General features: G+C 41.1%; 1 protein-coding gene across 2 annotated transcripts; it reads left to right on the forward strand.

Moving 5' to 3' along the window:
* Positions 1 to 116: 116 nt before the first annotated feature.
* GOLT1B (golgi transport 1B) lies at positions 117 to 15,411 on the forward strand. Of its 2 annotated transcripts, XR_014223711.1 has the most exons (6): positions 117 to 380; positions 6,429 to 6,520; positions 8,063 to 8,241; positions 9,600 to 9,681; positions 11,918 to 14,837; positions 14,876 to 15,411. XR_014223711.1 is itself a non-coding variant. In XM_082239353.1 (5 exons), the coding sequence occupies exons 1-5, from the start codon at positions 356 to 358 to the stop codon at positions 11,954 to 11,956; spliced, it is 417 nt and encodes a 138-aa protein (XP_082095479.1). In that variant the 5' UTR covers positions 117 to 355; the 3' UTR covers positions 11,957 to 15,411. The 2 variants fall into 2 exon arrangements, 1 of the variants encoding a protein (XP_082095479.1); XM_082239353.1 differs by having other exon boundaries at positions 11,918 to 15,411.
* Positions 15,412 to 15,984: the final 573 nt, after the last annotated feature.

Genomic DNA, 15,984 nt, shown 5'->3' on the forward strand with positions numbered 1-15,984 from the left:
TCCTCCGTCGTCATCCTCATCCCGGTGGCTCTGAGGTGGCGGAGGCGGGGAGATAGGAATAAACCGGGCGCTGATTGGCTCACCGCGCCCTGCCCAATGGGACGGCGCTTTGGTTCGTTGGCGGCGGCGGCGGCGGCGGCGGCGGCAGGAGCGGCAGCCGGGAGGGTCCGGCAGCCTGAGCTGAGGGAAGCGAGGCGAGGCGGGGCTGCGTGTTTCCGGAAGACGTGGCGGCTGCTGCTACCGCTGCTCGCTACTGAGGCGGCTCCGTTCGTCCGCTCGCTCTTCCGCCGGCGGCTCCCGCCTCTCCCGCTAAGAGTCCTGTCAGCGCGCACTCCGCGCTGCTCCCGCCGTCGCCATGATTTCCCTCACGGACACTCAGAGTGGGTGAAGGGGTGTGTGGAGGGGGGGGGCGTGGGGGGAGGGGAGGGGAAGGAAGAGTTGCCGTTGGCTTTGAGGGGGACGGGCGCAGAGTTATGTCACGGGCCGGGGAGGAGGGGGCTGGGGAGACCCTTCAGCCAATGAGTCGCCCACCATTAGTGCCATTACAGTACTATTACTAGGGCCACTTGGGTAGGGGGAGTTCAGGGGTGGGGGGGGGACCACCCCTCTCCTCAACAAACCCAAAGCACACGCTTTGAGCAAACATTGCTGCTGTTCCTGAGAGAGAGAGAGAGAGAGAGAGAGAGAGAAATATAACTTAATATTTTCAGGTTTGGGGAATAGAGGAGCCTTGCAAGTAGGGATGCTGTTTAAAGATAGCAATAGGACATGTGTTTGGGTTTGTGGAATAAAGCAGTTTGAATTACTGTGCTGTTACTGCTATTATACAGTAGGTCACGTCAGTTAGCTCCGATGATTAGAGTATGGTGCTGATTTGTGGTGGGTGGGTTTGTTACACATACTGTTTATTATTTTTATTAATAGATTTATTAGTTGCCTGTCACCCAAATGGGCCACCTGCCTATTCCTGCATTGCAAAGACTAGAAGATCCTTGGGGGTCCCTTTCAACTCTACAATCATAGGATTCTGTAGTTATTAATTGCATTATATCAGTGTTTCCCAACCTTTTTTGGGCAAAGGCACACTTGTTTCATGAAAAAAATCTCGAGGCACACCACGTTACAGCCCCGTGACGTCAGCGCGCAGCGTCACGCCGGGAGGGACGCACGAAGGAGGGGGGAGGGCGAGCGGAGGCAGCCGCGAGCCCCGTTCCTCCCCATCCGCCCCTTTCCGTGCAAGGAGCGCGAACAGGTGTGAGAAGGGGTTCAAACCTGCGGGCCGGCGCCGGGGAACCTCCAAGCTTTGGGGGTGGGGGGGGGAGGAGGCAGCAAAGCGAGGCAGGAAGGAGAGCGCGGCTTGGCTGGGTGAGCTTTGGCAGGGGCAGGGAATGAGAGCCGCGAGGCGGGCGCTGCGGACGGAGGCGCTGCCCGCCGAGCTCGCAGGCAGCCAGGCAGGCAGACGGCGAGAGCCCTGCGCTGGGCGGCCTCTCCTTGCCGCCGCCGCTCCGCATCTTGCCGCCCAGCTCGCCCGCCTCCCTCCGGGGACGGCGCCCCAATCGAAAATTTGACTTTTTAAAAAAAAAATCTTTCGAATTTTTTAATTTTTCCCACGGCACACCAGGCAACATCTCACGGCACACTAGTGTGCCGCGGAACAGTGGTTGAAAAACACTGCATTATATCCCACCTTTCCTACAAGGAGCTCAGAGTAGCCAATGTACCGGGTAGTTCCTCAGCCCACCTTAGCCTCACAAGAGCCCTGTGAGGTAGGTTAGGTTGAGAGCAAGTGACTGGCCCAGCATCACACACAATGATCTCCATGGCTGAGTGGGGGATTTGAACACTGGTCTCCCAGGTCCTAGTCCAGCACTCTGTAACCGCTGCACCACACTGTCATGAAGTTCCCTAAGATTATCAGCCCAGGGAAGCTAAGCAGATCTGGGTCTGCTCGGTGCTTTGCCCCATGTATGCCAGCTTGGGTTCCATGATGGGAAAAATGCCCATTGCTTCTCTCCTGTTTCCAGCCTGCTTAGTTTTTAAACTGAGCACTTGGGAAGGATGGAGTCCTCTGACCATTCTCTTGCTCACCTGCATGAAGTTCCTTGTCACCTGTGACTGCCAAGCTAGTGCTTAAATACAGGGTGCCAATAGGTGTCCCTACAAAAACGGCAGCAACAACATTTTAAAAAAAAGAAAGCTTGAGAAAGTAACTTCTTGCTGTATTTTACTATTTTTGTTTTGGAACAGTAAACATCTCAATATATTGTACATGTTCAGGTAGCTGGAAAATGGTAAATGGAACTAAGTGAGAAAAGAAAGAGAAAGTTCAGTTGATAAGAATGTGAGCAAATGCCACATTCATTTAGAAGTTAAATGCCTTTGGAGAAAAATCTTTAGGGCAGGGATCTGGCATAGAATGCTTTGGGGAAGGTAGAATGAAGGGGCAGAGGAGTGTAAGAATTTGGGAGTTTTAGGAATGTCTGCCTGGAGCATAGTTGTGGTTTGGAAGTCTACTCTGACAAATGAAATGTAGTTTGGGAGTTGTACTGCAGTATGGATTGTTAGATTAACAGAATGGGCAATTTCTCATGTGTGAAGTTTGTGGGAATTCATTTGCCCAGAGGACAGTAATAACCCTGGTCTTCCCAAGTTAGTGATCAAACTTTAGTATTGTGACATCAGAGGTTCAGGTCTGTTAGAACCAAAAACATCAAAGCTATGAAAATACTAACAACTCAGAGTGGGATATACATATTCTTGATAAAGTTTTTAATTGTTTTGAACCTTGGGGTCCTTTCCAACGCTACATTCTCTGACACATACTAGGGGAGAGATTTTTAGAAGATTTCATTATAGCTTCCAGCGAAACTGCTGTAGTCACCTGTTCACCATACTTCTGAATTTTCTCCAAGGCCATTCCCAAGTAGAATGATTGTTGTAGGTTTATTTGGCTGTACTTCAGTACACCCTGACTTGGGAGTAACCCCTACTGAACTAAATGGGGTGTGTTTCTGAGTAGACATATATTTAACACTGCCCACAGTTTGAAAAACTTCAGAGGAGCAACCTTTTCTGTGCAGTGTGTGATGCTCTCAGTTAAACAAACTAGTACTGCATTTGTTGATGATTTATTTTAAAATAAATCTATCCCATTGTTACTCATAGATGTTGCATAATTAGGAGGCGTACACTATTAATGTGAAAGTGGTGAGACTTGTGATGCAATGACACAGTTGAGACATGTTAAAATGAATATGAATATGAAAGCCCAAGCTGGCATCTGCTTTGTTGTGCCAGTAAAAGCCAAGATTTAAAATTATGCACAATTACCATAGAGGCATCTTTGTATGCTTCATTTCTGCACAAATATCTTGCATAGTCATGTCAGAACTAAAGGAGTGTTCAGAAGCGTTTGTATATTCTTATAACAATGCACAAAAACATGACCATTTTCCTTATACAGTATATAAATGTTGGCTTTTTGCCTGAGGGGAGATTATAAGCATTGGATTGCTTTTTATGGTACAGCAGTAATTTAGGTTTCTTGTAGAACGCTAGTTGGTTGATGCCACTAAGGATGGGGTGATCCTCAGAGATGAAAGTGTATAAGCTTAATTTTAATTGTAGTTGGTTATTTGTGGATGGCAAAGAATGTTCGAATGGTGTATGCACTTTTGCTGCATAGAAAAATAATATCCTCAAAGCACTGCCTAGCTCAGGGGTGGCTGACCTTTTTTGGGCCAACGGCCATACTGACCCACATCTAATCCTCAAGCTGAAGTGTAAAAGTGGGTGTGGTCATTTATTTATTTTTTAAATGAACACAATTTGGGGGATGCAAACATTATTGGCATTAAGAATTTAGGAACAGGAGATTTTATGACTGCAGTCAGTAAACAATGCTTTTTTAAAAAAAGTAAGGCATGAGGGTGGGGAGGCGGAAACAAAACCTTCTGGCCTCATGGGATCACAGTGGGTTTTGTTTTTTAATTTAAATTTTGGGGTACACCTCAAAAACATATCTTTCTGCATTGCTCTAATACATGGGTCAGAGAAGGTTTGCATCCCTTACCACTTATGATTAGATAGATAGATAGATAGATAGATTCTTTATTGTCATTACACAAGTGCAACATTGCACAAAGTGCAACGAAATTGGATGCCATCCCTTAAAACAACAAAAGCAAGACAACAACAACAACCAAACAAACCACATTCCAGCCACACCCACACCACACCCATCAAACTCCCAGGTCACACTAACGAGTTACAGCATTCAAAAGGGCCACAGCTCTTGGATAGAAACTGTTTTTCAGTCTATTTGTCTTTGACTTGATGTTTCTATATCTTCTGCCAGAAGGCAGTAGTGCAAACATACAGTGATTACCCCCTTAATCACTGTTTTTAGCTTTCAGCAGAACTGTGATTTGACTAAAATTTTGGGTACTTTGGGTTAGGACTTACGGGTTCCGTCAGGGGCTTGCTTACCTTTCTTCCATGATTTGAGCACTGCTGTTTTGTGTAATATATTGATCAACTGAGGACTCCTTAATAAGATATACCATATTTAAGAAAATGCACCATGCACTATTTGTGTATAAGACGACACCTTATTTTAAACTTCAAAAATTTAGGAAAAAATATAGTCTTATATATGGAAAACGACGGTAATTGTTGAATACAAAATTTATCATAGATCTTGTTTGAACTGTTTGAACTATGTCTGTTTTAACACATACGTTATGTGTTAAGAAGTCAGACTTCTGTTTGCAGGGCATATTTTTTCCATTTAGATTTTTTGATTGGAAAAATCAAAATAGTTTAATTTTTTTCTTAGGGTATTGGTCCAGACCCTCTCTTAAGAGCTGTTCATAACTTTTCCAAGACAGAAGACATGATCCATCTTGTTTTTGTTGTGATTCATAGAGCAATTCATTAATAATTTTAAAAAACCTAGTTCTTGACAGTGTCATTGTACTGCTGTTTAGATGAGATAGTGACTGCAGATGCTTTGAATTTATCCTGTAGAGTATTTGGACTGAATGAAACTTGCAAAAATAATCTCTGGCTGAAAATGAAATCCAATTTCTTTTAAACGGAGATTTAGCTTTCTGGTGAAACTGATACTTATGAGTTACTCAGCTTATTCAGTAAGGACTATTTCCATTTTGCTGTGGGCAGGTACATAAATACACTTGACACTAATCTTCTGGGGGAAAAAATCCCTTCTACTTGTTGCCAACGTCCCTAATAGTGCAGCCTTTTTGTTTCCAGAAAACGCAGCAGTTTGAAACAAGCTTCTCAAATTAATGGTTCAAACTTAGCCACTTAACTTATCTCCTCTTTAATCAGATAGGTTTGTGTGAAAGTCATACAAATAGGTAAACCGGATAAATTATATCTGTTAATTGTGTACATACATATGCAGTCCTGTGACTAGCAGGTGTTCTGTCCTTTTTCCAAGTTATTCTTACTAGTAGTATTGTGCATTTCGCAGGGCTTTGAGAGAGAAGAGAAGACATGGCACTTTTTCTTTAAACAAGATATTGTCAATTCTATTTTGAAAGAGAATGCACTGGATGATCTTTTTACTTCAATCATGTATAAACTGCATCCTAGTTACTCTCCTGAAGAGATCATAATACAGTTACCAAACATATTAAATTAATGGTGTTGGTGTGAAGCAGAAAATATAAGAAAAAAATATGGTTACAGCTGAATCTCTAACCCAATGTGTTTGCTCATCTACACTTACCTTTTGCCCTGTGCTTTCTAGGCACAAGTTCTTACTTTAAAGCTCAGTGTCCGAGTACTTTTTCTCTTGTGGATTCAGTGGTAAAGAGTGGATATTCACGGGGAAAGCACCAGGGCTAAAAAAAGCAAAGCACTCAGATGGAGAGCTTTAAAACACAGAGCTGCACCTAGATACATTGCGCAAAAGGAAGTCTGGATGAGCCCAGAGTACAATACAGTGGTACCTCAGGTTACATACGCTTCAGGTTACACACACTTCAGGTTACAGACTCCGCTAACCCAGAAATAATGCTTCAGGTTAAGAACCTTGCTTCAGGATAAGAACAGAAATCATGCTCTGGCGGCGTGGTGGCAGCAGGAGGCCCCATTAGCTAAAGTGGTGCTTCAGGTTAAGAACAGTTTCAGGTTAAGAACGGACCTCCAGAACGAATTGAGTACTTAACTCGAGGTACCACTGTACTTGATGGACCCTTATGAAGCAGCTCCCTGCATCATTGCATGTTTCCTGCCTGACAGAGGGCAAATATAATTTGCAGCTGTGGGGGAGAGCTGGTTTTAAATACACATCGGCAAATGTTGTGACCCTAGCTTGCGAAAGAAAGTTCTGTATATTTTATTATTACGTGCTTGGGGGGGGGGCTACATAATGCTAACTCTCTCCTTTTTTATTGCAGAAATTGGAATGGGCCTCACAGGTTTTGGAGTGTTTTTCCTTTTCTTTGGAATGATCCTATTTTTTGACAAAGCACTTTTGGCTATTGGGAATGTAAGTGATATTTTGCATGAACTGTGAATATGCTTCTCTCTGAATATACAGTGTAGTGGGATGGATAACCGGGGGGCGGGTGAGTTAAATCTTGAGGAACACCTCGTCTAGGGCACACTAGAGAATCATAGGATCACCTTGACCATATATAGTTGAGGATGGTGTTGTAGCTTGGTTGATGCCTTTCCTCTCCACAGCAAAGTGAAAAACGTTGAACAGTCAGCAGCTTTGTACCCTGGGTGGTATCTAACAATTCTAAATGTTTAAAACATCTGAAAACAAACCAAACATCCTCAGAACTAATATTGTCTAAGTCTGTAGAAAAAAATTACTTTCAACCACCAAACACTTTGATGAACAATAACGTTTTAAAATGCTGCCTAAAAATGAATGAGTGGGACAGACACACTTCACAAAGAAGGGCATTCCATAAGCGGGTTACTGTTATAAAGAAGGCCCCGTCACAGATCAGCACCCAGGAGCAGCAACACCAAGAGGCTTCATTTATCTCAGTGTAACTGAGCAGAACATTAGGTTATGGAGCCTTAAGCACCAGCCTGCCACCTAATGAGTTAGCCACATTAATTAGTCCTGTAAATATTTAATTTCTACAAATAGCTAGAGGTAGTGAATTAAAAGTCTCTATAGTCAAAAGGCTTATTTCCACTTGGCAGTTGGTGTAGCTCCCATATGCCAGAAACTCATTTCTAGATGAGTCTTTGATTTCTAGCTTTCCTTCTTTATCACGAGGATGCACTCACAATAAAAGTGCATATTTTGTTGTGATAAATATAGGATTGATCAAACTGATGAGAACTCCCTATTCAATATGGATTTCTGCTATTCCAGAACCTGGCCAGTAATTTGGGTTTCAAAAAATGGTACCAGGATTGACCCTGCAGAATGGCAGTAGATCCTTTGATCCAGTTAGACTATCATTACTTTATTGTTACCCTTCTTACTACCATGTTTCAACATAGTTAATTACCACCCTGTAGTTGTTTCGTAAGCTTACAGTACAATTGTTTGGGACTAGGATGAACGCCTTGATGAAGTCCAGGTACATCAGTTTCCCCCCCTGCTTGATTAAATCACAAACTTTTTTTCAATATAATGCCCGTTTTCCAGCACAAATTGTTTTTAAAGTCATGCTACTACCACTCACATTAAGTGCTTACAAATTAATTTATTTGCTGCAATGAAGTCTGCTTTTGTATTGTGCCAGCATTGTGAAAAATCCCTTTGACACATTCATGTTTCCTTCCAGAGTTAATTAGTGTCATAGTGGTAACAAGAGACTGCATTCTGGTTTTGGACATCTGTTGTTGTTGTTGTTGTTTTATGTTCTATGAATACCCAGGGTGGAATTCAGCTAAGTCTTACTCAACATAAACCCATTGAAAAATTGAAATGAATATGACTAAGTCAGGGTCATTAATTTCAACAATCTACTTTTAGTAAAATATCGTCTATTGCCCCCTTTAAAATTTCTGAAGGTGTGCTCAAATACTTTTTTATTCATTATGAAATTATTTTTTGTAGGTTTTATTTGTGGCTGGCCTGGCTTTTGTGATTGGTTTAGAAAGGACATTCAGATTCTTCTTCCAGAAACACAAAGTGAAAGCCACAGGCTTCTTTCTGGGTGGTGTACTTATAGTTCTTATTGGCTGGCCCTTGATAGGAATGGTCCTTGAAATTTATGGCTTCTTCCTCTTATTCAGGTAAGATTTCTTTGCTGGTCTTTGCTTTTGTTTGGGGCAGTAATGATTTTTTCTAAGGTGGAGTGCTTTTGGCAGTCAATGAAAAAATAGTTTTGACGTGGGGTGTGTGTGTGTGTGAGAGAGAGAGAGAGAGAGAGGGAGGGAGGGAGGGAGATTCATCAAGCAGAACACTTGAGGAAATTGTCCCTTTCCCTTCAAAATTCACTATCCAGTCTTTAACAGTTTTCATTGACACCGGTGCAATTGTAACCAGAATTTCCTCTTCAGCAGGAATTGGAAACAGGGTTTGAAACTGGTTTGTTAACCAGGAGCCTGGTAAATGCCAACTACTGTTAGTTGGAGGTAGTATGTATGGCTCAGGTCAGCAAGGGGAGATTCTCAACACAGGGATAGAAGCATATGAATCAGTGTCGTTGCATCTTGATTGCATATGTGATGGCTCATTCACACAAGCTGACACTTGATGCTGCAGACATCAAATGATGAGCATGTATGGGAATCCCAACAGAGGTTAACCAGAACAAAAGCATTCACATGAATCCCTTAATCCTTCTTTGTAAGGGATGCATCGACGGCAGATACATAGGTTTGCCTTAGGATTCCTACCAGTTATTAATCTTACTCTACTTGATTTGATATTTTACCTCTCATGCTCTTTACACAGCAATTGCTTTTCCACATAAAGGAAAAGAACCTAGAAAGTTGTACTTGAATTGGATTCTTGCACATAACTTATTTCTCACATAACCATGCTTCTTTGGCTACAGATATAGTAGTCTATATCCGGAATCACTGTTCAGTGTTGGACATCATATTTGCTGAATACACAAAGATTTACAGCTTGTCTTTTATCGTACAAAGTCTGGTACCTCGCTTCATTTAAAGACTTTCAGAGACTTTGAGACTAAGATTTCATTTTGGACTTGTTATGGTTTGAAGGAATTCTATAAAAGATTGTCTATTGTGTATGTATATGGCCATCGTGTTGCCTAGACATTGCTGATGTTCTCTTTGCAACACAGGGGTTTGTTTGGTTACTTGTGTACAGTATATGCATGTATACTGCATATACTGTACACAAGTAACCAAACCAAGTAACCAAATTACCGTGTATTTATGCCATCTATATATGGCTTTCATTCATTTTCCTATAAGAAGCTGTTTCCATGTAGGAAGTCTATTGACATTTGAAGTTGCCTGAAATGTATAAGGATTTTGTTAAGAGTATATTACTTACCCAGAAAGGGTAGAGGAGCAAATGCCGTATGAGAGAGAGAGTGCATTTTTTGGTACAAAACACGAGCAGTTTGGGTTGTAATGCTGCCATATCTAACCTGTGACACTTTCTTTATTTAAAGGGGCTTTTTCCCTGTGGTGGTTGGTTTTATTAGAAGAGTGCCGGTCCTTGGTTATCTCTTGAATTTACCTGGCATTAGCTCAGTAAGTATTAAAACTAATTCACATAAGCTTTGGGATCGCTGCTGTTGTTTGTCCTGTTTGCCAGCCCACTTCATCTGTAGACTGTAGGAGGTGAAATGCAGCAGAGATACAATAATTGGCTTTTTAATATTTTGATTGTGCAAATATCTTAAAATATTTTAATTAATGTCCTGAAGAGCATCTATTATTATTATTATTATTATTATTATTATTATTATTATCATTATTATATTTTATTTTTTAAAAGTTGAACACCTCTTTTAAAAGAATCTGGGGCAGTGGGAAGTGTATTGCCTTCTTGTTATTTTGTGCAAAGACATGTATTCAACATATGAGCTATCACATACCTGAATGTGTAGCATATGTGACTCTGTACCTAAAAATATGAGTGGAATTCTAAATTATGCTGGTTCCGTACCAAATGCAACACAGTATTAGCCAAATCTTCATGATACATCATGATTTCCAAACATTAGTAGAGGATGATTCAATAACAATTTGTCTGTCTTTGGGATCTGCCTTTTCAATCTCATCCCACTTACAGACACAGATTTCCCTTGCCTTCAGTATGTGTTGCCAAATAATTTGGCAACTCCACCTGTGACTTGTAGAGAATGAGTGTTATATTATCGTGCTCCTTAGGCACAATGAATCATTGTTTCTTACACCATTAGCTGAATTTGGTTTTGGAGCTTCAGTTTAATACCAGTTTTAGTAAAGAAATTGTTTGGCTCTTGTATTTCCGACATAAACATGTTGGTAAGCATGTCTTACGTTAGTGGCTTTCAGACTTCCCAATTAAAAGATCAGGGAAGCTTTTCCACAAGACACCTTACCCACCACTACTTCTCTTCCCTTGTGGTGTGCCACTGCAAAGAAGTTTGGGGTATCTTCTAGGATGCTCTGTTCACTCAGGATGATTAAGAGCCCCTGTTGCGCACTCCAGAACAATCCCTAAAGTCCTTTGCAATAGACACTCGGATAACTGTTGTATTCATGGACACTTCAAATTTGGATCCAGTAGTTTTAATATTGATAACTGAATTTTGAAAGCTAGTTTTATGTGTACACCACATTAAAACTGAGCAAACACCATAGTTGTATTGTTCACTGTTTAGGCAGTTCAATGTTGAATTAAAGGAAGAGGGCAGGCCCATCTCCTGAGAAGCTGTTGAGGACCATCATCTCTGTGGCTCACTGACTGCTCCTGCCAGCCACTCAGCCCCTGTTTTGGCCATGATGTTCATTATGTTATAGCACGTACTTTTTTAAAAGGCCCATTCATGTAAACAAACATGGTGTCCTCCTTGTGGGTGCTGCCGTATTTGTTTGTGCCTGTAGTGGCCGGCTTTTGTTTTTGCATTATGCATGCTTGAACATATGTGGTATCATAAGCACAGTGGCTGGAATTTGATCATAGGCAACTCACTATAAACTGACAGTGCTAAACGTATGGAATATGAGATTGCACAGTGACTTCTGACTTCATTGTGGCCACAATGGCCTTTAGGGTGGGGCAGAAGCAATTCTATCTCTGCTCCATGATGTCCTTTCTCCGCCTGGTAGTTTGCCCTTTCACAGCTTGTGCATCTAGCTTATGCTGACGCAGTAGTCTCAGCATCCCCACCCTAAACACTTCCTTTCCAATTCCATAATTTGTAGGGTTGATCCAAAAGCCTAATTAATATAGATGGATTTTTTCCTCATGTTACATCTATTTAACCATTGTTGTGTTCAGTCCCTTGATAATCTGGCTTTACATCTTTCTCATTCTCGGTCTTTATGAATATCATTTATAAATCGGTTTTCATGGAGTTAAATCCTTATTGAAAAGTTAATTGTTGATGTTTTCTTCAAAGCCTGCGTAGGCTCAGGAGACAGTCCCAAGTAATGGTTAGTTGAAAATATCATATTCAGTCTATTAATGCATGAATGGCTGATGTTTTTATTTTTTCTTTGGGTTATTGAGCTAACAGTTTTTTATATTTGCATTTCTTTCGGATTTTTTTCCCCATTCTGTTGCATCTTCATGTTGCTCTGTGTCAACATAAAAACATACCACGCCTAAACACTGTTGCAATGCGAATTGCATTACAAGGTCTCTCGTGAGACCTTGGTGCGTACTATTTGAATATGATCACACCTGGCCATCTACTTAAAAGCTCAGCAATGCCTACATGCCTTAATTACTCTCTCTCTCCTCTGCTCCCACCCCTTTTCTCTCTTTTCCTGGCAGCTTGTAGATAAAGTTGGAGAAAGCAACAGCATGGTATAATGGCAAGTGTGCCGAAGACTGGTTCTAAACTTATATTATTTATAAGGTCCTTCTGAAGAAAAGATCAGCACAAAGATTCTCTTGTGTACAGAGGCAGAGTTTGTAACGGTCTTGACGTAAGTTTTTAATTTACACCATAGTCTGCAAAATACATTTTTAGCAAAGAGCAAGTGTGCAGCCAAGACTTTAAGCACCAGAAATTCTGTGAATTGAACTGAAGAAAAAGTCATGGGGAAACCCATGGTATTAAAACTGTTCAGGACTACTTAATGCTTTTGGGATATGAGCTAAATGCAGCAACTTCCCCCATGGAACTAACAGTGCCTGTAACTTTTACCTCCTACTTTTGAAGGTGTAGCAGAGCAAATAGGAGTCACCCTTCTCTCTTTCTTCCTGCCAAACTCCTCCCCTCTCTTGAAAGAAGGTAAATCACCCCTTCCTACATTTTTTCTTCTGCTGAAAGCAAGAGTTCCCATAAGCATGATGCGCAGTGTGTTTTAAGATGGATTGTCGTCTTTTAACTGTGTGCGATAGCAGAGGATTCCACTGCACGAACATGCCGTATAAACCATGTAAATGTGTGGCTGAAATACTGCTTTGTAGGAAAATGTTTAAAGCCAAAGGTAAATTCTGATTAGGTGTGTATTTACCTTTTGGAATATGCAAAAACTAATGATTTTTTGTACTAAACGTCAGTCTTAAACCACTCTTGGTTTTAATATCCATTTAGTTTGGCAGGGATTATGGGAACCAATTTTACACTCCTTTTTGACTGGTTCTCCTTGATACATGTTACATCTATTTATCACAAAAAGGATAGAACCCTTTCTTACTGAATACGTTTTGCGTGCATCATGTTTAGCTCCTGAAATGACTTGTTTTAAGGTGCTCAGCACATTTTATGAACTCGGACCAGCTCAGCTAGCTGAACCTCTGAAAAGACACTCCATTCCTAAATATTCCTCCTCTCTTGTCTGCAGCCAGTGTAACATCCTGCAGCATGTAATATCCTGTTTTGTACATTGGCAAAGCACCGGGTTATGCCGTAAAGGCAATAAGATTTGGGCATCCTATCCTTGTTTTAGGAGAGCATGTTACAAAGCTAATTTATTATGTAAATAACTTTTTCGGAAAACTAAGTAAAAAAAAATTAAGTATGCTGGGAGGAAGTCTTGGAGAATTGTATTATAGCAGCATTGATCAAGTGCCACATCTCAAGGCCATTTTTTATTGCTGTGGCTTAATTTTTTCCTATCCCAGCATTTAGGAAGGATGCATATTTCAGCACCTGAAGAGTTTCTAGGCCACTTCAGGCATTCCACCGAAGTGGCCAGTATGGAAGTGTGAATTGACTTACACTGGGACAGAACTTGCTTTGTCTCCATTGCTCCGAAGAAGATGCAGACATCTAACGGAAAGGAAGCACAGCTATTTCTGCTTCCCACCACGTCTGTGGAATGTCTGATTGTGGCTCTTGTACAAATACCTAGCTCAAACTGGTGTTTGTAGGCAAAGCTGCATATAAGCCCCCATCAAGATGAACACCTATCATCTGACTTGCGTGAGCGTTTGTGTTGATGCAAACTGATTTTGAAACACCGGTATAAAACCACTCTTGTCTGCTAATGCCTGACAGAAGTAGCCATTTTAATCGAATGAGTGATTATTTAAATAGACATTTTTAGTTGTGGCAAGCCAGTTTTTTAAAATAAAAAAAACTTTGAAAAAGTAATTGATGCTTCTGGTTGAAAGAGCAAACTTTGCATGAGCTTCCCCATTTTGCTGGTTTCCTCTTGAAGAAAGAAAACTGTCTCTTAGGAAATGCAATAGTTTTGTTTTTTGCCAAAAAGCGCTGAAATTGGTTTTCTTCAGTCCTGAAGCCATTTGTGTATTCCCATATCAATCTCACTGTGACAGATGTTGCTGCCTGTTAAAAAAAATGGTTCCTGGGTTCCAGCTGCAATTCTGAAAAAAATAAAAATGCAAATCCTGTTGAATCAAATGGGACACGCTCATGAAATAAGGTTTTGCAGCTCAAACTTTTTTCCTGGTGCTGTGTATGCACTACTGTTTAAGCAGAACACCTCTGGCATATGCTTGATAATCCCCACATCCAGGTTTAACTGCACAGGAGTGCATTCATGAGTCATTCCTGTTTCTGAAATCAAATAACCCATATTTGGGGCTCCAAGGGATATGCTTAAGCCTTGGAGCAACTGAGCAATTCACACATCATTCCTAGAGTTGTAATAGGGGCCTGTTCAGATGTTGCTTTGACTTTGGGATTCTACCTAGGAAGAGTTCTGGAGCAGGTCACAGATTTCTGTGTTCTCTTCCTTGCCCCTCACTTAGGAGGAGTAGGAACTAAATGAACAGAGGAGAACCATCTATGCTCCTGATTCAGCCAGGGAGCTCCTATGTTCAAATAAATGCCAAATTTTCCTCCTTTCTTCTTGTAGCTAGGGGAACAGGAGGAAACTGCTCCTACTGGGTACAATATCATAGAGAAATACTGTCTAAATGCACCCTTAGATTAATCATGCCCATGTCATGTTCTCATGGCTCTGGTTTCTGGTTTCCTTGCAAGTAGGACGGACCTATGGTAGGACACTACCTATGGTAGCACTGTAGTCCTCTAGAAAGTAAAAGCGAAGACAATTGACTTCTTAAAATGGCCTGATTTGATAGAAATCCTGCCGTTTTGTGGCAAGCGTTGCATTAATCTTTAAGCGTCTCTTTAAACAGACAGCATGGGCAAAAGTGGTCAAGACACACAAACACCCAGTACAATTCTTGTTTTGACTTCCCACAGCCCTGTATGATTAAAAAGGCATGCAGATTACTTCTGCGCAGAAAAATTGTTGCAAGACTTTAAGAATGGGTAGTATCTCTCTCACTGTCCTTCAGCGAAATGGAAAGTTCTTCAAAAGTTAGCTCCCTTCTGACTAATACTCTTGAGTTCAGAGGATTCCGAAGATCTATGTTGGGGCAATATCCTGAAGCTTCTCAAGGCTTTAACTTGTAATTGGTAGCAGAGGTGGGTTGTGAGCAGAAATAACACCTGCAATTTCCAAGGTAATGTTCCTTGGCAGATACAAAATATAAATATTTTGTGATGTTGGTATTATGATAGAGGTCAAAATTAATTTGTGCAAAGTTGGTATTATGATAGAGGTCAGAATGACTCCTTAGCCTTAAGGCCACTATCCTATGTATTTTACTTGGGAGTAAGCACACTGAACTCCGTGGGGCTTACTTTCAAGTATGACATGCATAGGATTGTGTTGTACTCTTTCGCAGAAAAAACAATCTGTAACAACAAAATACATTTTCTCAGATTTAAATGTAAGTCTTTATTGCTGCTTTGAGAATCACATGAGAATCTTGTCCTGGGGAAAAAAAATACTGTAAATACACTTGTCATACCTTGAATAAATGGGTACTTTTTCTATTAATCGGCAATGGTGTCCTCTTTTAAATCTTACTCCTTAAATGCTGTTGTTTTGTTGTTGTTGTTGTTTTGTTGTTGTTGTTGTTGTTGTTATAAAAAAGACTTTACCTACCTGAGCAGTTTTGTTTCTCTGTTCCCCCAAGGTATGTGGGGGTTTTTCTTTTGAGACTGAACATTATAACCCATTTTCCATCACATTAATGAGAAATTAATGGAATTAGCACTGCTACCCAGATACTTTGAGAAACAACTTGAAGAATGTATCTATCGAGGCACTGTGCTTCTTGCCAATCACAGGGGCTGGTGTTGCACATCTCTTGTCACTTTGTTCAGGCTGTGAAGTTCTTGGATCAAGTTTCAGAAGTTAAACAGAATAAAGCACAGGTGGCTAACCTTTGCCCATCAAGGGGTTGTTAGACTGCAGCTCCCAGCATCCCTAACCATTCACCATGCTAGCTGGGGCTGATAGTAGATGGGAACTCACTCCCAACTGAGATTAGATGGAGCAAAGGCATTTTAAGATAGTTTTCTGTTCCTGTGTTGCATTTTAATTGTTCTTTGCATGATTATCTAATAC

The sequence above is a fragment of the Podarcis vaucheri genome (genome assembly GCF_965113315.1).
Source record: "Podarcis vaucheri genome assembly, chromosome: 10".
NCBI lineage: Eukaryota > Metazoa > Chordata > Lepidosauria > Squamata > Lacertidae > Podarcis > Podarcis vaucheri.